The sequence below is a fragment of the Sminthopsis crassicaudata genome, chromosome 1, assembly GCF_048593235.1.
Source record: "Sminthopsis crassicaudata isolate SCR6 chromosome 1, ASM4859323v1, whole genome shotgun sequence".
Lineage (NCBI taxonomy): Eukaryota > Metazoa > Chordata > Mammalia > Dasyuromorphia > Dasyuridae > Sminthopsis > Sminthopsis crassicaudata.
In genome coordinates, this window is record NC_133617.1 from 673040408 (window position 1) to 673063561 (window position 23154).

The 23154-nt window shown below is 43.4% G+C and overlaps 2 protein-coding genes across 2 annotated transcripts in view; one reads left to right on the top strand and one right to left on the bottom strand.

Annotated features, from left to right (window-relative positions):
- Positions 1 to 3803: 3803 nt before the first annotated feature.
- RBM15B (RNA binding motif protein 15B) lies at positions 3804 to 7091 on the top strand. Its single transcript, XM_074283368.1, has one exon. It carries the CDS (start codon positions 3982 to 3984, stop codon positions 6793 to 6795), a length of 2814 nt encoding a protein of 937 aa, XP_074139469.1. The 5' UTR covers positions 3804 to 3981; the 3' UTR covers positions 6796 to 7091.
- A 5204-nt stretch (positions 7092 to 12295) lies between these two features.
- DCAF1 (DDB1 and CUL4 associated factor 1) overlaps positions 12296 to 23154 on the bottom strand; it is a 110325-nt gene continuing 99466 nt past the window's right edge. The window contains 3 exon segments of the mRNA XM_074283362.1: positions 12296 to 12894; positions 17389 to 17641; positions 21691 to 21699. Of these exon segments, the coding sequence (XP_074139463.1) occupies positions 12836 to 12894; positions 17389 to 17641; positions 21691 to 21699 (321 nt within the window). The 3' untranslated portion in view covers positions 12296 to 12835.

The window sequence follows — 23154 nt, forward strand, 5'->3', positions numbered from 1 at the left end:
GTAAGCAAGACCAGTATCATTGGCAATAGATAAATTCGGCCTTGTGCTTACTTACATTCTTTTCGAGTCCTCAGAATGCATGCCACTGTTTTCCTTGACATACTGATAAAGCCCCATAATAAACACATTTTCCTGCTTTCAACTGCAGTCTACCAGACTGCTTGCTCACAAGTGAAAACATGGCAAGCTGTAACCATACTTTCTCAAGTCAGCTGCTCTGCGAGCTTGGTTTCATGAATATTAATATTTTTGAGTTTTCTTTCAAGATGATTTGTAACCCAGAGTCATCTCAATTAATTCTTCCTTGGTCTTGTCACCAAACTGGTTCATTGTTGGTCTGTAAGTGAGCTAGTCCTTGTTGTGTTCCATGTTATACAGCTTCATTTTCTCTTCTGAAAGAGATCTCCTCTCATATGCTCTTGAAGGTCATCTGCTGCCATGATTTTTATACCTTCCAGTGAATGTGTGTCTGGATATAATGAGGGGACCCCAGGATCAGCCCCTAAGAGATAAAAACTCCCATTACTGATAAGATTAACAAGAAGACTGGAAATGTTAAAGGTTTTCTCTTTTATAAATATAAATATTGTTATACCTTCAAAGAGTAGTTTCCTAGGAGAAGTGGTGGGTGGATTTAGGGTTTGTGACCCATGTTCTCTCAGTGGTTGGGAACTTGTTAGGGGTTTAGAGACAAACTTGATTGTTTGTATATGCCTAAATGGCTGAAAAGCTCTGAGATTCTCAGAAGCACAAACAACTTATATTAAACCATATGTATTTTTCTCAGTCTCCCATTACAATAAATTTGTAGAGCTTGGACTAGAGATCAGCCAGAAAATAGTTTCAAACTATCTTGAATTGAACCCTTCAAAGAAAGCTCTGGGTCATTACTAGCTTTAGTAACTTTTCCTACAATATACTCTTGTGATTCAAGGGACAAAGACCATCCCTGCAATTTGGAGTAAAGTACACAAGTACTACTTTCAAAGGAATCATAACTCAGTGGATAGAGCACTAGCCCTGAAATCAGGAGGGTTTGAGTTCAAATGTGATCATATACTTATCACTTCCTAATTGTGTGAACCTTAGGCAAGTCACTTAATCCCAATTGCCTCACAGGAGAAAAAAAAATGTAAAATGCATATATATAAATGAGGCCATGATAGGTTTGTAGTCTTGTGCAGCAAATAGAGCACTGGGCCAGAAGTCAGAAAGACCTGAATTTAAATTCAACCTCAAATCCTTGACAAGTCACTTTTTGCCTTAGTTTCCTAATCTCTAAAATGACTTGGAGAAGGAAATGGCAAATCACTCCAGTATCTGCCAAGAAAATTCCAAGTACAGTTATGAAGATTTGGACATGACAAACTGAACAAGCACTGTTACAAAAATACCTCATACGATTAAAGTAGTAATGTCCAACAGTCATGCTTCATGTACTCCAAATCAGCTGGTTCTTCTCATTTGGTTCTCACAGCAGCCCTACAGAGCAAGTGGTATTCTCCCCTTTCTAAACCACAGTCTGAACCTGAAGCTTGCCCTCTGAAAAGTTGAGAACCAGAATTCTGGATTGTTAAGATGTCTGGTGAGGATGGGGGGCGGGCCTTCCATTCTGCCCCTTCTTCCTATTCCTAATAGCTGATCCAATGGTGTCAGTAAACCTCATCACTACAGTCTCCATCAGTTCACTTACTATCAGTGACCTTCCAATTTTCTATTTTCTCAGCAAACTCTGCTCAGATAGACCAGCTGATGGGAAGGGGGAAGCTCTTGCCTGCTAGATATCCACAGCTGTTAGAAAACTTCAGACAACTCATAACCTGTCCCTGAGCTGTCCTCATTAGTAGTCTCACAATCCAAAATTACATTTTAATCCATTTCTTTAGCCTCTCTGAGGCTACCCTGCCTCTCAAAAAAAAAAAAAAAAAAAGGAATTCTTGCAGTTGGGTTTATTGGCAGTATTGGCCCAGCAAGTTCCACCAATTTGTATGACTGTGGTTAAGTCTATTAACATGTATAAATTGTGAATATTACTTCCATTATGGGCTCAGGCTTTTTATAAACTAGAGAACCAAATGACAAAATAGATATGATGGGTTGTCTTAAATTGTGCAGTATTTTTGGTCTAGTCCTTTAATGCTTTTCGAAGCACAAACTTCCATTATCTCACGAGCTCTGATGGCTCCTGGAAGATCTCATAGGATAACACATTTGCAACAAAAAAGTTGAAGGAGTTGGGTGGGAATTTTGTCTGTGCTGTGTATGTGACAAAACAAATCATTTAACCTCTCTGGGTTTCAATCTCCACATTCATCAAACAGATTGGTAGATGATGTCCCAAAGTGCCATGACCTTAGGGCTCTTTTACCCCTCAGGAAGTGAACGGGGGCTTAGTTGAATCCTCCAGGCTTCCCAAGTTGGAGACCATCGGAAGCAGATCATCCTCCTCTACATGTAACTGTGCGGAAGGAAGGGTTGTGATCAACATCCAGAAGAGATGCCAGCCACGGGACAGAAAAAGGTCAAATGGGAGGTGGAAGGATCAACGGGTGGTGATGGATAGCAAGAATAGTAGGAGAGTGGGCATCGGAGCAGTCCGCGGGGACTCGGAGTCACCCAGCTGCCCAGATGTGCCGGAGATCCTTCGAGCCTCCCTTTGCTTCCACGGTCCCTTTGCCCCCAGCTGAATTCCCCAGTTCTTGGAGATCAGGACCCCTAAGGCTCGGCAGGCAGGGAGGGCTCCTTAGGCACTTTCTCCTCACACCCGGTCAGCCCAGCAGCACCGGGGAGAGAGCAGGCAAGCAGATGTCTTCTTCCAGAACGCCCCGTAGGGCCCCCAAAGGTAAAAGGCGGCTCCTCTCGGCAAGTCTGGCTATCCCTGCCCTGCCGCAGCAGAGTGGCCTCGGGAAGCCACTTCTCCCCGCCCGGCACTGCCGGGGCTCCCGCACAAGGCGGCACTGGAGGGAGACGCGCCGGGGATTCAGCGTGGGGACAGCTCCGGAGGCCGGGGCCCCGGCCCCAGGAGGGCTTCATCCTGGGAAGCGAGCTGCGCGGAGCGGAGGAAAAGCTCGAGGCTTAGGGATCCAGTCCCCGGCGGCTACTCCCTCCCCCTGCAGACACTTCCCACAGAGCGCGGGAGCCCTGCCACTTTTTCAGCCGTGGTCCTGGGGAAGGGAAGGGTCTGAGGAGAAGCCACCCTTAAATGTCTCCGAGTAGTAGATAACAATTAGTAGATAAAATGTTGGGCCTGGAGTCGGGAAGACCTGAATTCCAATGGGTCTCGGACATTAGTTGGGTGACGCTGTGTAATCGCCTCAGTTTCCTCATCTGCATGATGAGCTGGAGAAGGAAACGCAAACCTCGCCAAGGAAACTCCCAAATGGAGTCACTAAGGGTCGGACACGACCGAGAACTAATATGTCCGATCATTGTTTTGAGGATCAAACTGGCAAAACACTTAGGGGGCTGTTAGCCGGCCCGACGAAGCACCGCAACGGTGCATCTTCCAAGCTCCCCGCCTGCCAAGGTGACTGACGGACAAAGCCCGAGCCGAGCAGGTTACCTGTTCCACCCGCTGGCCGAAAGGTGGCGCTAAAGACCACGATCCGGCCGCTGAAGAGTGGAGTCGGGGCCCAGGAAGGTTAGGGGGAAGTGACGAAAGGGCGGAGGGCTCTCCCATCGGACGTGAGCCCGCCCGCCTTCCTTTCCTTCCTCCTTCCCCCGGCCTCCGAGCCGCGCGCCTTGATGACGCAGCCGCGCTGTCCCTGTCCCTGTCCCCTCCCCTTCCTCCCTGCGCTTTTCCTCCCCCGCCTTTTCGCGGCGGCCGCGCTCAGTCCTTTTGTCCAAGATGGCGGCCCGGGGGGCGCTGCCTCCTCCTCCAGCTCCTGCTCCAGCCCCGGCCCCGCCGCCGCCGCCCCCGCGCCGCTGCCCGGTCGCGCTGTGAGGGAGGGGGCCCGGCCAGGCCAGGCCGGCCTCGGCGCCATGAAGCGGCAGAGCGAGCGCGACTCGAGCCCGGGGGCCCGCGGGGCGTCGTCGTCGTCATCGTCGGCGAAGCGGCCCCGGGAGCGGGAACGGGATCGGGATCGGGAGCGCGGGGAGCGGGAGCGGGAGCGGGGCGAGCGCGGGGAGCGGGAGCGCGGCGAGCGCGGGGAGCGCGAGCGGGAGCGCGGGGAGCCCGACTCGGGCGGAGGCAGCGGCGGGAGCCGGCGGGCCACGCACAAGAGCTCCGGCTCTGGCTCCGGCTCCGGCTCCGGCCCCGCCAAGCACCAGGCCCCGGCCCGCGCCCGTGATAAGCCCCGTGGCGGCAGCGGCAGCAGCAGCAGCCACCGCGATGGCCGAGGCTCCGGGGACTCCAACCACCGTGCGGGCAGCAGCGGCGGCCGCGGGGGCGGTGGTGGCCGTGCCAAAGCTGGTGGCGAGTCCGGCTCGGCGTCCGCCTCGTCCCCCGGGGCGTCCCCGCTGCTTCTGCTGCCGCCTCTCCCTGAGCCACCCGCGCCCACCCCGGCCCCGCCGCCGCCGCCCGCACCCGCCCCGCCACCGCCGCCTCCCGAGTACAAGACGCTGCTCATCAGCAGCCTGAGCCCCGCGCTGCCCGCCGAGCACCTGGAGGACCGCCTCTTCCACCAGTTCAAGCGCTTCGGCGAGATCAGCCTGCGCCTGTCGCACACCCCGGAGCTGGGCAGAGTGGCCTATGTGAACTTCCGACACCCCCAGGACGCCCGCGATGCCCGCCATCACGCCCGAGCGCGCCAGCTCCTGCTCTATGACCGGCCGCTCAAGGTGGAGCCCGTGTACTTACGAGGCAGCAGCAGCAGCAGCCGGCGCAGCAGCAGCAGTAGCGCCGGGGCCGCCGCCACCACGCCACCGCCCGGGCCCCCTGCCCCTGCAGATACGCTGGGCTACCTGCCGCTGCACAGCAGCTACCAGTACAAGCAGCGCTCCCTGTCCCCAGTGGGCGCGCCCCCGCTGCGGGAGCCCCGGGCTCGGCACGCGGCAGCCGCCGCAGCCTTTGCCCTGGACGCAGCAGCCGCCGCGGCTGCCGTGGGCCTCTCCCGGGATCGGGCCCTGGACTACTACGGGCTGTACGATGACCGAGGGCGCCCCTACGGGTACCCGGCTGTATGTGAGGAGGACCTGATGCCTGAGGACGACCAGCGGGCCACTCGCAACCTTTTCATCGGCAACCTGGACCACAGCGTGTCCGAGGTGGAGCTGAGGAGGGCCTTTGAGAAATACGGCATTATCGAGGAGGTGGTGATCAAGAGGCCGGCCAGAGGCCAGGGGGGCGCCTACGCCTTCCTCAAGTTCCAGAACTTGGACATGGCTCACAGGGCCAAGGTGGCCATGTCGGGGAGGGTGGTGGGGCGCAACCCGATTAAGATTGGCTACGGCAAAGCTAACCCCACTACCCGCCTCTGGGTGGGAGGCCTGGGGCCCAATACTTCCTTGGCTGCCCTGGCCCGGGAGTTTGACCGCTTTGGGAGCATTCGAACTATTGACCATGTCAAGGGGGACAGCTTTGCTTATATCCAGTATGAAAGCCTGGATGCGGCACAGGCTGCCTGTGTGCAAATGAGGGGCTTTCCTTTGGGGGGACCGGACAGGAGGCTCCGCGTGGATTTCGCCAAAGCGGAGGAGACACGATACCCCCAGCAGTGCCAGGCTGCACCCCTCCCGGTGCACTACGAGCTACTCCCAGAGGGTTACAGCAGGCACCGAAACCTGGAGGCTGACCTGAGGGTCCGAGACAGGACTCCCCCCCACCTTCTCTACTCAGACCGTGACAGAAGCTTTGTGGAGAGCGACTGGGCCAGCCCTTCCAAAAGCACAGACCGCCGGAATAGCCTGGAGAGTTACAGCCGCTCGGTTCGCAGCCGCAGTGGGGAGAGGTGGGGCAGCGAGGGCGACAGGAGCCTGCCGAAGCCCTGGGAAGAGAGGCGAAAGAGGAGGAGCTTATCCAGCGACCACGGCCGCACCACCCATTCCCCGTATGAGGAGAGAGGCAGAACCAAAGCCTCTGGGCCACCCTCGGATCGGAGCCCAGAGAGGCCCCGGAGAGAGAACCATACCAGTGAGCCTGGGCCAGAGAAGGAGCCCAGCAACTCCCTGCCCAACAACCGGCACGGGGCCGAGGAGCGGGGACCAGACTCTCACCAGGGCAAAAAGAGGGACAGCGAGCGCAATCATCGAACCAGCGAGACGGAGGCGAAACCCGCCGAAGAGCCAAAACCGGAGACCAAAAAGCTAAAGAGTCTGTCTGAGTATGCCCAGACCCTGCAACTGGGCTGGAACGGGCTCCTGGTGTTGAAAAATAGTTGCTTCCCCACTTGTATGCACATTCTAGAGGGGGACCTGGGAGTGATCAGTGGCCTCCTCAAAGACCATGCTTCAGGGAGCAAGCTGACCCAGCTCAAGATCGCCCAAAGACTTCGACTAGACCAGCCCAAACTGGATGAGGTCACTCGGAGAATCAAGCAGGGAAGCCCCAATGGTTACGTGGTACTTTTGGCCACTCAAGCTTCTCCAGGAGGGCCTGGAGCCGAGGGGACCCATGCTGTAGAGCCAGGCTTGCAGCGGAGGCTTCTCAGGAATCTGGTCTCATACTTGAAACAGAAGCAGGCTGCTGGGGTGATCAGCTTGCCGGTGGGAGGGACCAAGGGCAGAGACAACACGGGCATGCTCTATGCCTTCCCTCCCTGTGAATTCTCCCAGCAGTACCTCCAGTCTGCTCTAAGGACATTGGGGAAGTTAGAAGAAGAGCATATGGTGATAGTTATAGTAAGAGACACTGCCTAGCCAAAACCTGGCTTTTCCCAATCTTGTGTTTTCTTTGTGTCATGAAAACAGTTATTTTTAAAGCCAATTCTGCTCTCGGTTTGGCTTTTCTGCCCAGTTATTATGGTTGGTTTGGTGAAGGCCAGAGCCCCTTCCACCAAAACTCAATTATTTTTTTTTTTATGCCCATTTGAAGGTATTCCCATTTTATTGATTTCTAATGTATGAAACACTTTCCAGTGTGTTCTGTATTTTATTTTTTAACTAACTGTATGGAAAGTTGTCAGTAAAGCCTTTGTCCAAGGATCAATTTTTAACCCTGTGCAGTGTACTGGTTTAATGAAGTTTCCTTTGAAGTAATGGAGCATGTGGCACTTCCCTGCCTTCTGAGGTTTTCCCGCTAATCGCACAGATGTCCCTTCCGCACACACAGCTTTTCCCCCCCAAGTTCCGTCTTCTTAAATAGAGATGGATCAGTGCCTGATCTACTTTTGGGCCTGCGATATCTCCACCTCAACTTTTAGGTATCGTGACTTGCACAGAGCATGCAAAAAGCCAGTACTGAAACTTAATTATCTAATCTACAGGAAAACCTGTATACTCTGGGCCCTTTTCCCTGGAACTGTGACAAAGACTCGTGTCTTAACCACTAAAACAAAAAGCTGCTGTTCCCTCCCCCATCTAGCCTTTAAGAGAATGTAGCTGTCATTCTGATGTACTTCAGCTGTTGTATAAACTGCTTCATTTCAAGAACTTGAAGAAAGCAGGGGGTGATGCTTTTTAGGCAGTGTACTGGTGAACCTGTTAGGCACTGTCAGTGCTGGTGACACACTTAACTGTCCTGTAATCCATGCCTGGCAGAAGTGGGTATAGTCCTTCAGGTGGCGGATTGCCATGTTCAGGCTATGTTTCAAACTAGAACATCATGTGGACCAAAGACACAGCAGCTTCCTCGGTTACTTTTGCTTTGGAAGCAGACTGGGTTGTGGAATCGAAATGTAGATATTCAGTTGATTTGTAAAAGGGGGAGGGAGATAAAACTGCAGGGAATAGGAAGTTTTCCCAAGATTAGGTTCAAGGGAAGAGCAGAAAACTCTTAAAAAAAAAAGTTTGTGTGTTAATTTGCTTGTCCGGCCAAAACCTCACCTGACTTACAAAGAACTTCTGCTAAGAGATAGGATCCCTCTAAGTTTCTAAGCTATGGAGGTGTGGGTTTTCCCAGGACTCCAGAGTACAAGAGGAGGCATGGCAAATATAGCTCAAACGGGCTCTAGCAATTCAGTAAACAGTCCATTGTGTATGACTGAACTATTTCTAACCAAGTCAGCTGGCACTAATCAGACCTGCAGTGTACAAAGCCATGTGCCAAACACCAGGAGACACAAACACCTGCCTTCTGGCAGTTTATAATTGACATCTGAGGCAACAGGAACAGGGCACTGATTGGGAGTGGGGATATCTGAAAATCTTTTTTAGTCAGTAAGTCTGTGATTAAATGTTCTCTTGAAAGCAGCTCATGGCCTCCCTCTTAATTCTTCACAAGGCTCAGTGTAGCACCTGCCTCAGTCTTACAAATAGGCTGTGCTCAGTTAAGTTCAACATTTTAAGTTCAGCATGTACTATGTATATGATGAATTTTGCTAGGTGCTGGACTTGAACAAATTAGTGGGCAGACTGGAGTCAGGATTATGGTCTGCAGCTTTATGAGGCTGTGTGAATAAAAAAAGCCTTTCAGAATGCATCCTTCCCCATCATGTGGGGAAAGAATCTTCACATCTTTGAAAAATTCTGAAAAACACCAAAGACTCATCCAGGATAGAAAATTAATATTGGGGCAAAAAGGCACTATAATAGAGGTGCCATTGAGGCACAGAAACAATTATCCTACGACAGAGCCAGATATGTTAGACTTTAACTGCCTAGAAAACTCATCATGGAGAGAATTTTTACAAAGTGAGTGCTAAATAGCCACCGAGGAAGATGAGAGCTCCAGTGGAAGAGGCTCTGAAGGCTTGTTTGTTTTGTTTTGTTTCATTATTGCAAAAAGATTGATAAGTACTCTTGGCCATCTGGTATTCATTTCAGCAAACTTGAAGTTTATCTGATAACCAGGAGACAGGTTCCATGTTAACGCCTGTCCTTTAGGAGTGAATCCCAAGGAGCATTTTCCAGGAATAACCAAGGAACCCCAGGTTTCAGAATTTATCCATTTCTGACTGTGACAGCTTTAGAGAGAGAACCTGCTAGCCCAAACCTCTTTGCCGGAAGCCTTTCTTCTTTCAGCAGGCAGCTAGGAAGCAGCTGCGTTCAGCAGAGAATTGGGAATATGAGGGCAGGCAGGCAGACAAGCTGGGATTCTGAGCTTTCAGTCAGAACTTGAGGCTATGAGACCACATACTGGACTGCTGCACCTAATAGAATCCTTTAGTTCTTGAGGAAGATACTTAAACCAGATCAGTGTTCTGTTAATGACTGGCTGGATCCTTATGGCATCTTACTAGATAAGTAAACTGACTCCCTAGGGATGTGGCTTTGTCCCCATCCTTTTGGTCAGGAGCAAACTAATATAAAGTCTCTCCTAAGGTAGGTGCTTAAGGCCACCCTATAACAGAGTAACATTCTTAAGCAATGCCTGAAGCCCAGATCTAGGACAGAAGCACAGGGATGACTTAGAGACAAGACACGGTCAGTATCTCCTGCAGGCAGTGCAAGGCAGTTTGCCAAGCTGAAGAGTGACCTAGAATTTGATTAATGCTGTAAAACTCATTTCCTTCTTGTAGTATCATCTGGATTAAAGAGCTCACTTCTCAGCTTGAACTAAAAAGTAGGCCGCTCTTCTTTTTTGCAGGGTCAAATTATTCTTTGTTTGCTCCTCACCAAAGGCCCCTTTAGCCTTTTCCCTCTTCACCCTTTCTCAGGTGACCAGGTCCTTTTTCCCCATCTCCCCACTTGTCTTAGTCCCATGAGTGGTCCTTTTGGGCACTGTGGGCTCGATTTTTATCAAAACTCATCTTTAGAACCCAATCCTAGGGGCCTATTGCTGCTACAAAGTAAACTATGTCAGACTCAAGATCTGGATAGAAAATAAAACAAAACACCAGAACACTGACATCTATAAACGCGTATTTTCTTTATGGGTAGCTTAGTTTTGTGGCCTTGGGTTTTTGGTAGCTCAGATAACCAAAGGAAAGAGTAGGAAGTTGTTTATTCAGCCTTTCACTGAGGCTGTGTCTCCAAGGTGAATAACTCTAGGGGCTGTAGCCAAGTCAACCAAATCCAGCTTTTCCGATGGGAGTCACTGCCTCTCATTTATCATCCCCAAAGGATGTTTCCAAGTTTCAGTCGGAGACAGCCATATTTCAGAAACACAGTGAAGTCCTATTGTTGGCTGAAGGAACCTTACAGATTCTCACTGAATTGTAATCCCAGAATTTAATTAGCTCTAGAAGAAACCTTAAGAATAATAACAGGCAAATTCCCCTTGTTTTATGGCTGAGGGCTGAGAGGAAGACCCTTACTCAAAGCAACATAATAATTCAGGCATAATGCCAGTTCTATAATCCAAATCTGACTTCTAAATACAATAAAACTATATATTTAAAAAGGCAAAAGCTATTCTTAGTTCCCTGATCATATGAAAACAGGCAGCAGACTAGATTTGGCTCAAAGGTTGTAGGCTTCCCAATTTCTAGAACTTAAGTGTCTTACTTTTCTTTGTGTCCCCCGTACTTAATATAGTCCTGGCACATTTAGTGTTAACTGAGTGACTAAACTTGGAAGATGATTTTATGCTGCTTAGATTAGTGAAGTTAGTTGGAGAAGGTTGAATTGGTAAAATTCTACCCTTGAACTCCTGTTTTAGCTTTAAGGAAGGTAAAACTAGTGTCTCAGCCTTTGCTATCCTCTTGGGAATCACAATCTATTTGTGTAATATGGACCTGATAATTGATATATCCTGGACTACCATATTCCAGCTGTCTGAATTATCATTTAACTTTAAAACGATTTTTCATAACCCTAATTTTCTATCCCCATCCCTACAACATAAATAAGTTGGGGAAGGAGTCTAGAAGCTGTTGCTGTAGTGGAATCAAAAGATGCTTAGGACTGGTGGCACTCAGATCAGAGTGGTGAGATCAAGAGGACAGGGAAGGTTTGGACTTGTGATTTCACTAATATGGGGAACTCTGAAAGGAGAAAAGTCCTCCCTCCAACAAAACAAAAGTGGCACTTCTCAGCAACGGACAGCTTACAGTTTACCTAAGGAAGGCATTAAGAATTTAAATAACTTGCCCAGTTAGCCATGTATCAGTGTCAGAAACTGAATCCAGATCTTTTCCGGCTTTCAGAACATTTCTTTGTCCACTTCAACCATAGTACCACTACCTCAGTATCTCATCAAACTCTTTACTTTTTCTCCTAAGAACAAAGTAGCTGTGATTGAAGGGGAATTACCTTTTTTTATACTTCTGTCCATTTTCTGATAAGGCCAATCCTATTCCCTCTTTTCAAATATTCTTTACAAAGGCACCCAAGCAGCCCTTAGCTGCTCCTCTCCCATATTCCACCTACTCAGCTTAACAGTGACCAATAAGTAACTAACTGAAGGGATCCAGGCAGAGGCTCAAACGCTTTCTGGTCTTATGGCTTTGGAATTAACAACTGCCTTTCCTGGGAACCCTCTCTCCATCCCACCTTCCAGGGATCAACTGGCACCAGCTCCACTCTAGCTTTGGCCATATCTGGCACTTTCTCAAAGCCAAAGCATGGCGAGGGGGAGGGGGACTGGTCCACTCTATACCCATTCTTAAGAAGTAGCTATCTGAAAAGACAGACAGCAGCATGAAGCTGGCTAGAATTACTCAGGCTCTGTGCCTCAGTGAAGTTCTTGGGTGGGGGGAGCACAGATTCTCACCACATTGCTACCACTGCTGTCCCTGCAGAGCTGAAGAACTGTCTATGTTGGGAGGTAAAGAACCCACTTATTGCTGAAAAAAAGAATAGGTAAAAGGCCATAAACAAAGACAGACTTGTAGTTTATTTTGTATTTTTTTTTTAAATAAATACACTTTACATTAAAGAAAAAGGCCTTTGATTTGTAATTTCCACACAGGAGAAAGGGGGAAAAAAAAAAAAAAAAAAAAGATTAAAAAAAAAAAAAAACTGAATCATGAAAAAAAAAAAAAAAAATAGAGGGAGTGAACTTATATCACAAGTTCCCTCATCTCCACAAAACCGGTATCCACAATGACCAAAATGCCAGGACTTGCTCCTGCCTGCCCTTCCATGAGGGTGGGTGAATGAATGTGTGCATATACATGACAAATAGCAGTCAATGCCTGCCTTCTTCCCCAGCTCTGGCACGAAGGCACCTCAAGTCAAGGAAAAAAAACCAACATCCTGACAACATGTGAGGCAACAAAACTTTTTTTTTTTTAAAAAAATCATATATTATATTTATAATAAAATAGTCTTAATCCTTATCAATTTAAGAAACCACGATTTTCCTTTTCATTTTAAATACTTGTGTAAAAACGCCTCTTTGTATTGATCTTTGGGCATCACTTTCTCCCAAAGGAAATGAAGCTTAAGGGACAAGGTACCCGGTGGATATAAGTTCACACCCTCTTTGCTATAAACACCTGCAATTTTTTTTTTTTTGCTTTTATATAAAACTATTTCTTGTTCTTTAGTAAAGAACTTTGTACAAAGAAAATATATTGTGAAATATCCCCAGAGAAGTGGGGCTTTTCCTTAGGGAAAGATTTGTCCATCCTGGAGGAAGTGGGGGGAAAAGAAGGCAGAAAAAGGGCCTAACCCCTGATCTCTTTATTGAATGGCCATTGTTGGGCACAACTGATTCTCTGCTTAAGCCAAAACCCTCCAAGCTTGAAGCCTACAGGTTCTTGAAAAACATATCCCTGGGATAGGGACACAGACAGGGATGGGAGAGAAGGGAGAAGAGGTGTCAGGGAGGCTTGTTCTGAATTCGCTGCTCATTTGGTCTCCTGCCTGCCAGGAATAGAATTTCTTCAGTGGGCATCCATATGATGATCACTCTTCACTCATTCAAAGATAAGATGATGTCGTCTTCCAAATCAGAGTTATCTGAGCTATCAGCTGGAAAGGCAGAGAAGAAAAAAGGGAGGTAAAAAGAAGGTTATATGTTGAACTTACAGGAAATGTTCAGAAAGTACTGTGGTCTACCTTTATCCTCCCTGAGTGGGTCAATTACCATTTTCAAGAAAGGAGAAAACATACCAATTAGCTCCATGGTGTTGGCAGCTGCGAGCACATCTGTTGCTGGCAACTATCTCCTACCCTGGGAAATCTCAGTTCAGTATTCTTTAAAAAGAGCCCACAGGAAGTTTAACCTCTCTGTGCTCTTAGGAACATTTGTGCTTTCTGAAGAACCTATCCAGCCAAAGGGGAACCTCAACCCTAATAAAAAGGAGATACTCAGTGGTCCCAGAAGACTTGCCACATGTAGCTTTAGCAGGTACCCCTGCCATATGGCACTGGCCCTGAGATCAGACCTGCTGTAAGGTTTCATATCACAGAGCTGCAATCAAGCCCAAGGGATCCTAATACTCCTACCTTGAGTTTGAGGGACAGAAAACACAATGTCACTCAACCCAATGTTCTTAAGATGTAAGACTTACACTGGGGGGCCTCGTACCTCAGCGTTGCTTGGATCAAGAGAGCCAATTTTCACAATTCCTCCTAAATTGACTATTCCACTCCATTTTGGTTTCTCATTCAGTCACCTCTCTCTCCTGTCCTAAAGATTCTGTAGTGGACATGGGGACCATCAGTAGCAAGAAGGAACTTAGATATTGTCCCCTAAACTTCTCAAGACTCCTCCTTTGATCCAAAACTCATCAAATCTTTTTTTTTCCCCCTGCAGAAGTTTGAGATACAACATCAGTGTGCCTCTTTATTACCAGCACCATCTTCTAAAAGAAGATGGCCTCTACACACTCACAACTATAAGCCCTAAGGGAACATCAATTATCTATGGAGTATTACCCATCTCACAGCAATGCCAAAGGAGAGGCTATTTTGAAACTCAAGGTAGGAGTTTGATTTCCTGGTGACTTGCTCCTCCTCTCAAAAAAACATGCCCACCTAGGACACACCCTTGAGCATCTTTTATGGATATAAAAATGAATAGCCTGCTTCATTATCTCCTTTTCCCCTCACATCTGCTAGGCTGTACTAATGCACTCTTATATAGCACTGATTGGAAATACAAGGAGCCAATTCTGATTGTCTTAGCTATCTCTACATTTCTGGGTTCTAAGTGGCTACTTAAAGGGGGGGTCATGTATTATTCGAAGTCAAGCAGGACAGAGGAAAAAGCCTGCCTCTGGTTCAGCACCCTTATTGGCTGTTCACAAAACAAAAAAGCATATCAATGAATGAGAAAACAAAAATTTTCACCAAGACCTGTAATTCCTACTGAAGGAAATGAGTTGACTAGAGAAATGGCTTCTTATCTTAGCTAGATGACTAGCAAAAGCATACTGTCTCCTGTCTTCTCAATAGACATAAAGCCTCTAAATGGGTAAAGATCAGGTAAGTTTTATTCTTCAGACTTTTTCTGATACTACAACTACATTTTTTGTTGTTGTTTTGGAAATTACAATTAAAGCAAAACATTTTCCCAAATATCACTTCCAAGAAGAAGACATACTGTGACCAGGAGAAGTAGACAATAAAGCTCTTGAGCGAGGCTAGATGGCTAAAGTAACTGCCCCTGGGTCAGAGGAGTCACAATCAAGCAAAGGGGACAGGAAGCAAAGATCTCCTAAGAGTTAAGAAAACAAGGAAGGAAGATCAGAAAATACAGGCCTGAAATTACTGAAGGAAATCACTAGTGGTATCTTATCAATATGCTAAAGCTTTTCTCCAACAGTCTAGAAAAGGGCCACAAAGAAGCTGGGGTCTCAGAGAAGAGAAAGGAGGCCAATAGTTTATTATTTCATGTATACCCAAGCACTTGACATTCCTCCCCAAAGCTTTAGAGATGTCTAAAGACACAAAAGAAAAGTCAATTAAGGGAATTCATGTAGACATAATCCTTTAGAGGAAGTTCAAAGAGTTGGTCCAATTCTTGATACTGTAGAAGTGGATCCTCAAAAACTATGTAAGAAGACTGGCTTTCAAGAGCCCCACTACTTTTGATTGATCTCTTAAATGAAGAAATGAGAGCAACCCAAAGCTAAGGGATCTTTGAGAGGTAAAGACACTTTGAAAATACATTGTTATATAAATATTTTGCCAGACCTCCTTACCATCACACTTATCAATATAATTCAAGCTATACATGACTTCCTATCTATTTAGCCTGTACTGTTAATTTTTTTTTTTTTTTTTAAGATTAAACTGATTGCCTGGCAGCATGTACCAAAGAAAATTTCAAGAAAAGTCCTCTTAGGACACTGCAAGTCTTAGGAACATACTTGATCCTAAAGCAAATTCCCCTAACTAGTTGAATGAGCTAGAACAGGACAACAGCAATGCCCAAGCCTCTTACTCTGAAATCAAGGCATAGTCCTAACTTTGAAAAGCAAAGTGGCCCAAACACAATCTACCTTTGAACTCCAGCTGAGACTAAGGATATAGTCTGGGCTATTCTCTCTGCTCACTGTCAACTCTTTTCTCTACCTGTACCACCCCAACCTTCCCCTCTCCCCCCAGCACCCATTAGAATGATAATTTAAGCTTCTTCTTTCCTAAGCTATAGTTCTACACCAGATGCTTTTCCTCTTTCAGCAACGTAAGTACTGTGCCTATAAACTTGATTTGGCTTGGGAGAAAGTAGTTCCAGAACTAAAATGCTTGGTGCCCTGGTAGCTACAACAGGAAGTAATTTAACAAGGCAAACCCAAATTTTGGTGGCCTTGCATTCAAACTAAAAAAATAAAAAATTAAAGCAGTACTCACTTGCATTAGCTGGCACCACCACGAGCTGGACTTTACTCTCCGCCACGGCTGCTTGCCACCCCTTTTAATGTGCCTCACTAATCCCTTGTCATTTAAGTGAATTAAAAATTGACAATGTCGATATGGTTTATACCCCATGTCCATTTAGGAAGTACAACAAAAATGTTTCTAGAACCTGTTCCCCCCCATTTTTTTTTTTTTTTAACAATAATGGTGATATGCTTCACCCACCCCTTCCTTTCTCTCTCAGGTCCTCTGACAAAAGAAAAAAAAACCAAAAAAAAACAAACAAACAAAAAACCCTCTGCTGAATAGGAACCCTTCCTGAGACAAGGCAAAGTCTCTCCAGAGTACTGCCCCATCTCCTGGTCTGTCCTGGCATCTCAATCTCCAAGTGCAGGAAACAGAGGCTGATAAACAGCCCTCTCCACTCTCTCAGTAGAACAGATGGAGTTATGATTCCCCAACTCCCCCCACCCCCACCCCTCAAAAGAGTTTCCTTAAAACAGCAACAGAAAGAAAGGCTCATGGAAATGGCTACACAGAAGCCAGTCTCCTCTAGTTGGTCTTAGATTCTTTTGATCAGAACCAGCAAGATTTATCCCAGAAAATGTCTTTATATCATGGTTTAAGGGCAAAGCCTAAATTACACTTCCAACTAAATGATTTCCTCCCTTCTGTCCCCACCACCTTTCCCTCCACCACCAAACCCATCCATTATAAAAACAGGTCAACTATGGCGAGGCTTGGCTTTAATTAGGTCTGTGTTGTGTCCTCTTCTCTCTGGACATAATACCTACCACCTTTAAAAGTGCTGACTGGACTATATATAAGAAAACCCGCTGGAGATCATAGGGATTATTTCCCCAAAATTCATGAGTTTGGCCACAGATGGGCAGTGAAGCACTACAACGAAACAGAAGAACAGCATGAATGAATCTGCCAGTGATGTGCACATCTTACTGAGGGGCTGGTGAGCAGCCTAAATGGGAGTCTGCCCTAAATGAGTGTTGACAATTCAGCTAACTTGTAAAAATGATCTTATTTTACATCATTAGCTGCCTTTTACAGGACTCCTAAGCAAAGATAAGGGACAACCCTATCTCAGAAGCATATAGGGCCATCCAGTTTGGTCCTAATGGGAAATTTACTACTTAAAGCTTTGTTGGCTTATTCATCAAAAGGAAGAAAAGGAGAAAAAGGCAAAAGAGGAAGAAGTGCTAAGCAGAACAGAAAGAAATGAGAAGAGAGAATGTACCCCACCACTTCTAAGAGGGAGGAGCCAATAGCAGAGAGGAAAAGAACAACACAATGGACTCTATCACTTTATCTCTTTAGAAATGAATAACTGTTCATGAGAGCTTCTTCTGATGAATTCAGACGTGCCCCTCAGATGGAACAAATAACTAAACTTTTTCCATCTGATCTAGGAAGTTTAGTCCTCTGAAGGTTAGGGACCATGGCCAGTTGGTTACACAGGTTAGGTGTTGAGATAGCAAATGAACACAGATTGCTGATTTTGCCTTTCCTCCAAGGGAAATGTACGATTAGCAGCTGAGGGCAGAGCAAAGAAGACATGTTTGACTCTCCATCTGGGTTGGCATGTAGGAATAAATACTCTCTGATGCTTCCTAGGATCAGAGTGACAGTCCTGTCTATACTTACTGTCTCCCAGTATCAATTCAACTTCCTCATCAGCATCTGAGTCTTCATCTTCCCCTTCATCTCCTTCTTCAAGCAAGTTGGCCAGCTCTTCATCTGAAGGAGAGAAATCATTATCGCCATCCTCGCCAGCATTCTCATTGTTTTCATCCTCCTCCAACTCTGCCTCTAGCAGTTGGTCAGTGTCAAGTTCATCAAGGTCATCTGTGTCATCATCATCTTCATCATCATCTTCTTCCTCCTGTTCTTCTTCCTCCTATAAAGAAAACAATACTTCCCATTAGGACAAATGCCTCAAAACCAAATATATGACAGAAGCATCAGTTTTAGCTTTTCCCAAACATGTTGCATGTAAAAGATGAGGGAATTAACTGGGGAGTAACTTACTCCCAATTCTGATGAATTTCAGGGTTAGTACTGGTTTAAAGTACAAATGATAACTCTGAGATACACCAGCCATGCCTACCCATGGGAAAGTATAGCACAGAAGGGACATATCTCCTCCAAAAGATCCCCAGTTCAAAGTATTAGACTGCTTTATCCAGCTAATTCAATCTCTATTCAATCTTCAGCAGTTCACCTAAAAGTACCCAAACAAGGCATTCATAGTCATACAAAAATCCAGTCAAAAGAAAGAGAGAATTCCTTCATCCTTCATTATTCTCCTGCCTCAAAGTAGGAAAAAAATTTCAAATAGGAATTATTTGAATAGGAATAAACAAGATTTTTTCAATAATCAAGTAAATTCTGCCTTTTTAAACCAAGAAAACACATGCCAGTTAGAAACAAATTAGTACTTAAATTCATTTTCTCAAGATCACACTGCATTTTCAATGTCCTAGTCTAGATCCTTTCAATTGTTTGAATATGATGCAGCTATAACATCCCACTTATTTTTAACATAAATCAAGACAACAAATTCTATCATAACTGCAATGCAGGAGAAAGACCCCAAGTAATAACACAATTTCAACACCCGAGGCTTCCCTTTCTTCATCAACCAAGCACAACGTGCTCCCCAAACTCCCAGGGTTTTGCAAATTCTATATCCTGCCACTTGTCGCCATGTTTAACTTTGCAAAGGAATGTCATCAAACTTTCTGTCCTGGGGATGGTTCAAATAACAATTACCAAACTGGAAGAGCAAAAGGATTCTAATCTCTGCTGTAATTTGCATTCAATATGATTCTCAGTAATTTGCCCCCCCCCCCAAAAAAAAAACCACAAGTGAGGAAGGTAAGGAATAAATTCCAAATAAGAAAACAAGAAAATTAGAATATCCATTATTTTTAAAACTCCACACATGCTTCTGATCGTCATTCATCACACTACAATTTACTAGTTTTATTAGTTGCTTTTCCCCCTATGATGCCTAAATGTCTGAACTTGTTTTAGTAAGAGTTTTTAACCATCTAATTATTATTATGAGCTTACAGATTTTTAGAAGTAACCAAATGGGTGAAATAAAAACACAACACTGGGAAGCGCAATATGTTCTCACATGAAGATCAAAGAAAGATGGCACATGTAAAACTGAAGCATCTAATTCCTGGATGGTACCAACTATGGAGCCAGCTTGAGAACTAGAGCATTGAGTACTGAACACAAAATGACCTGTGGATTATCAATAAATATTCACTAAACTCAAGTGAATCAAGAGGGAGTAAAGTCAAATCACTGCAAAAATACCAGAAATTTAATTAATAATGACACAAGAAAAATGATCAAAACAAGGAAAAATGACTCTTGCCAAATCCAAAGCCACAATAAAACAAAACAAAAACAAAAACAAAAACAAAAACAAAAACAAAAACAAAAACAAAAACCCAACCAAAAAAAACCAATACAAGAACCAGATTACAAGTGATGGAAAAGCAGCTCTCTTTGCCAACATCTTTTTGTGGCTTTTACCAGCATTTACCCTATTACCACAACAAACAGTTGGTGTAAAAAGCAAGCACATACAAAAGAACAAGGTTCCCTGATGTTAATGCACTGATGGAATAATTACCAGCTTTTCAAAATCCCAAGTTAAATGAAAATATACAAAGTTAGAGCAAAATGTTAAAAGTCACCTGTGAAAAGCAGCTCAGTAAGACAAATTTCTAGATTTAACATCTCACAACATTTTTAAACATCTTTAGTTTAGCCAGGAAAACTGGGTAAGGAGAAATTCACAAACCTCTAGTTTTCTTAGCCTAATTCCTAAAAGTAATTCTGAAAAGCCTAGCTTTGCAGACAAAATTCCAAATTCTCAAATCCCGAACTTGGGTGGAAATGAGGCAAGGATCTATGTGGGCCTTCAATAATACTACAAATTCAACTTTTCATTTCATCTTCCCATATTTTAACTAATTCTATATGTAGCCATCAAAGACGACTCACAGAAATCAGTTATAATTATAAGAAAAGGAGGTAAGAGGAACAAATGAAAATCTGTCTTGTTGCTTTATCAATTAAACTAAAATGTTTAAATAACCAATACCAGTTTATTTTTTAAATTATTTTTAACATTCACTTATCAACTAAACTCAAGTGTTTAAATAACAATTAGTTTTTTTCTTTTCTTTTTAAAAATTATTTAACATTCATTACTAGCTTATCTTCTAAAATACTCACATACAATACCTATTATGAATCAAACTCTTCTGAGACCAAAATACTCTTATAAATACTTCATCTAAACTTACCTAGAAAATTAATAGAGATTTCAGGAGAATCCCTCTTGTTCTAAGTGTAAGGCAGCAGTAAAGTGATCCAGTTTTCATAGTTAAGTATCAAAGTTTACTAGTGAAAGACTGGCAAAATGGCTAGACAGAAAAAACAGCATCCAGGATTTCCCCCTATCATGAGTCAAACAAGGCATTTCTCTAGTAACTTGGAAACAGGCTTATTATATAAACACTTTATATCTGTGTCCAATACATTGCCGCCAGGTCCAAGTATAGAACTGGGCTCTGAATTCAAATATTGGGAATAAGTATTAAGGATTAGCTATGTAAAATTTAAAATGATTCAACAAACCAGTGTTAAAAGTTTTTTTTTTTAAAGTATCTAAGAGAAAACAAGTCTATTTCAGCACTGTCTTCAAATCTATTTTTGACTTTTCTTCCTTAAAAATAACATATTTGATGTCTATAGATATCCAGGATTTCCAGATTCCTTTAATCAAACTAGACCCACTACTTTCTATTCTGGAATTCCTGTCCAATTGGGCAGAAGATTAATGGAGACCTATATAAAATGCTAGAATCTATCTCTTTAGTAATGATTTCCAATGTGACCCATTTCAAACAGGATCTGTAGAATAGTACTTAATATTTCACAATCACAAATCAGCAATGAGGCAATGTTTATTTAAATCAGAAGAGATCGGTTCTAACCAATTTAGGGGTTTTTCAAAATTCACAATCTGCCTCTACATTTGTTCAACTGAAAATTCATTTTGTTTATTTTAGTCGTTTTAAATCCAACAGCTGTTCTCTCTTTGCTGAGCAATAATTAATTGCTCCTCAGACATGCTCCTAGTTGGGACATATCTAATTTTTAAAAATCTTACTTTCTTCCTTCCTTTTAGCTATTTCTCTTCTATACTCTAGCATCACTATCATCATCTATTGATCTTATTTAAAATTTAAAATTCTCAAATGTGTCTTCCTTTTCTAAGACACTTGCTATCATTCAACTAAAGGTTCCTTCTCTGGTAAAGAGGCCTTCTAAATAGAAATATTTTCCTTCAAGAACACAAATAGCTTATTAATGAGTTACAGTTGATAGAGATAATCAAGATTTATTTTATAATAAATATTTTTTCTTTTTTTGATGTAGCATCTGTTTCTAATGAAAGTATTCAAAAACTCTTCTCTTTGAAAATTAAATAGCTACTTTTCTGACAGAAGTAGCATTAATTTTATTTTTCCAGGCAAATCAAGCTATTAAACAAATTTAATAGAACAGCCTGCCTTAAGAACTAGAAGCAAAGATGAGACTATTTTTTTCATATATGATCCAGAACTAATCCTAACATCTTAACTTAGCCAGACTGTCTTTTACAAAATAAAAATTCTATTCCATACACTTTCTGCAACATTTGCTTCTGAGTGTTAAACACTCTCAAACGTCTTTTCATTACAAGTCCAAATACTTGCATCCTCCCCAGTCCACCCCTCTCCCCCAGTAATGTCTAACACCCATACATTTAATTTTACCAGGAAATTTTGGCCTATCAGAAACAATATATTGAACTATGACTATGATTAAATATATTGAACTATGACTATGATTGAGAGGAGTAAAGAATCTTACCATCCGCTTCTATGCAGTCAGAGGACACATGGACGGACACAATACAGGAAACACAGCATACAATGTGTCATAGATTCCAAAATGGAGTGGAGAAAAGATAGAGTTATTCTCTTGTTGAGGTTTAATTTAAAAAAAAAAAAAAAAAAAAAAAAGCTTAACAATAATTAGATGACTTCTGCTTGAAGACTTTTCAAAATGCCTAAATCTTATGGGCAGCAAATATCTAACCTTCTTACCTTAATAATTGTTACTTTCTATAGAGGTATATACTTTAAGAGCATTATATTTTCATTTTAAACTTTTCTTTTCATTAAATGTCAATGTCAAAATTAATGACTTGACTATGAAACAGCTGTAGTCTCAATTAGATTTAATCAAAAATAGTAATCTACTTATTTATGTTTCAATCAAATTACCTTTCAGATTTGCAGGCATATGACCTCTGGGATAACTTATGCCTTGCTGATTCCAAATTAAAATTGTGTATGCATTTTCTCATGTATAATGAGAAAACAGTACTAGCTTACTCCATAGTGCTAGGGCTAAGTCATTCTGAGCTTCAAATCATTAAATTTTAAAGGAAAAAAAAAATCTAAAGTGAAAGGAAAAAGATAACCATTAAAATATAGTGTTATTTTCTGATCTTATCATTCTGTCGGTTTGCAGGGGGTCACTCACACTTTAAATTTTTTATTTATTAAAATAATAAGTGAACATGCAAAGAGAGATCACTCAAACCTCCAATTCCTGTACCACAGAAAATGAACAAATGTTCAAAGTCAAACTACTAACATCTGAGAACACAAAATTTTTTTTTATATTTGGTTAAAAAAAAAAAAAGTTTTGAATAGTAAAAGATCCATATGAAAACAACCAGTCTAGAGCTATTAAATATAGCACAAAGGCACGCCAGTCATAAACAAAAGAGATGAGGGACTTAGAAAGTGGCAAGATTATGGTAGCCACAGAAGAATAGAGAAATGTGATTGAGTGTCATACACTTTACAAATTCCCATAACTGCCAATGTGACTCAATCAAACCTAAGTTATAAAGAGCAGCTTTGTTCAAAATATATCCCCCCTTTACCTCTACTTTCATCCCCACACCCCACATACACATCTGCTCTTTAGTCATAAATCAAAGTGCAAGAAAGTAAAGGGTTTAGAGGGGCATAAGCAGCTCACCATCAAGGAACAGATTTCAGGACTGACTTTTAGTTTGAAGCCTACTCTTAACAACACTTCCCAGGAAAAGAAGAGTACTAAACAGCTAATACTACAAAAGACCTAAATCAATGACATTTTATCTGCCATCTATAATCCAAAGAAATCTCAAATAACACTTAAGAAAGCTGATTATTATCAAGACAATTGATAATATGGAGAAAAAAAATTAATCAACATTCATAAAATACTGTGATAATAATTGCTAACATTTACATATCTCCCACTATGTGTAAGGCA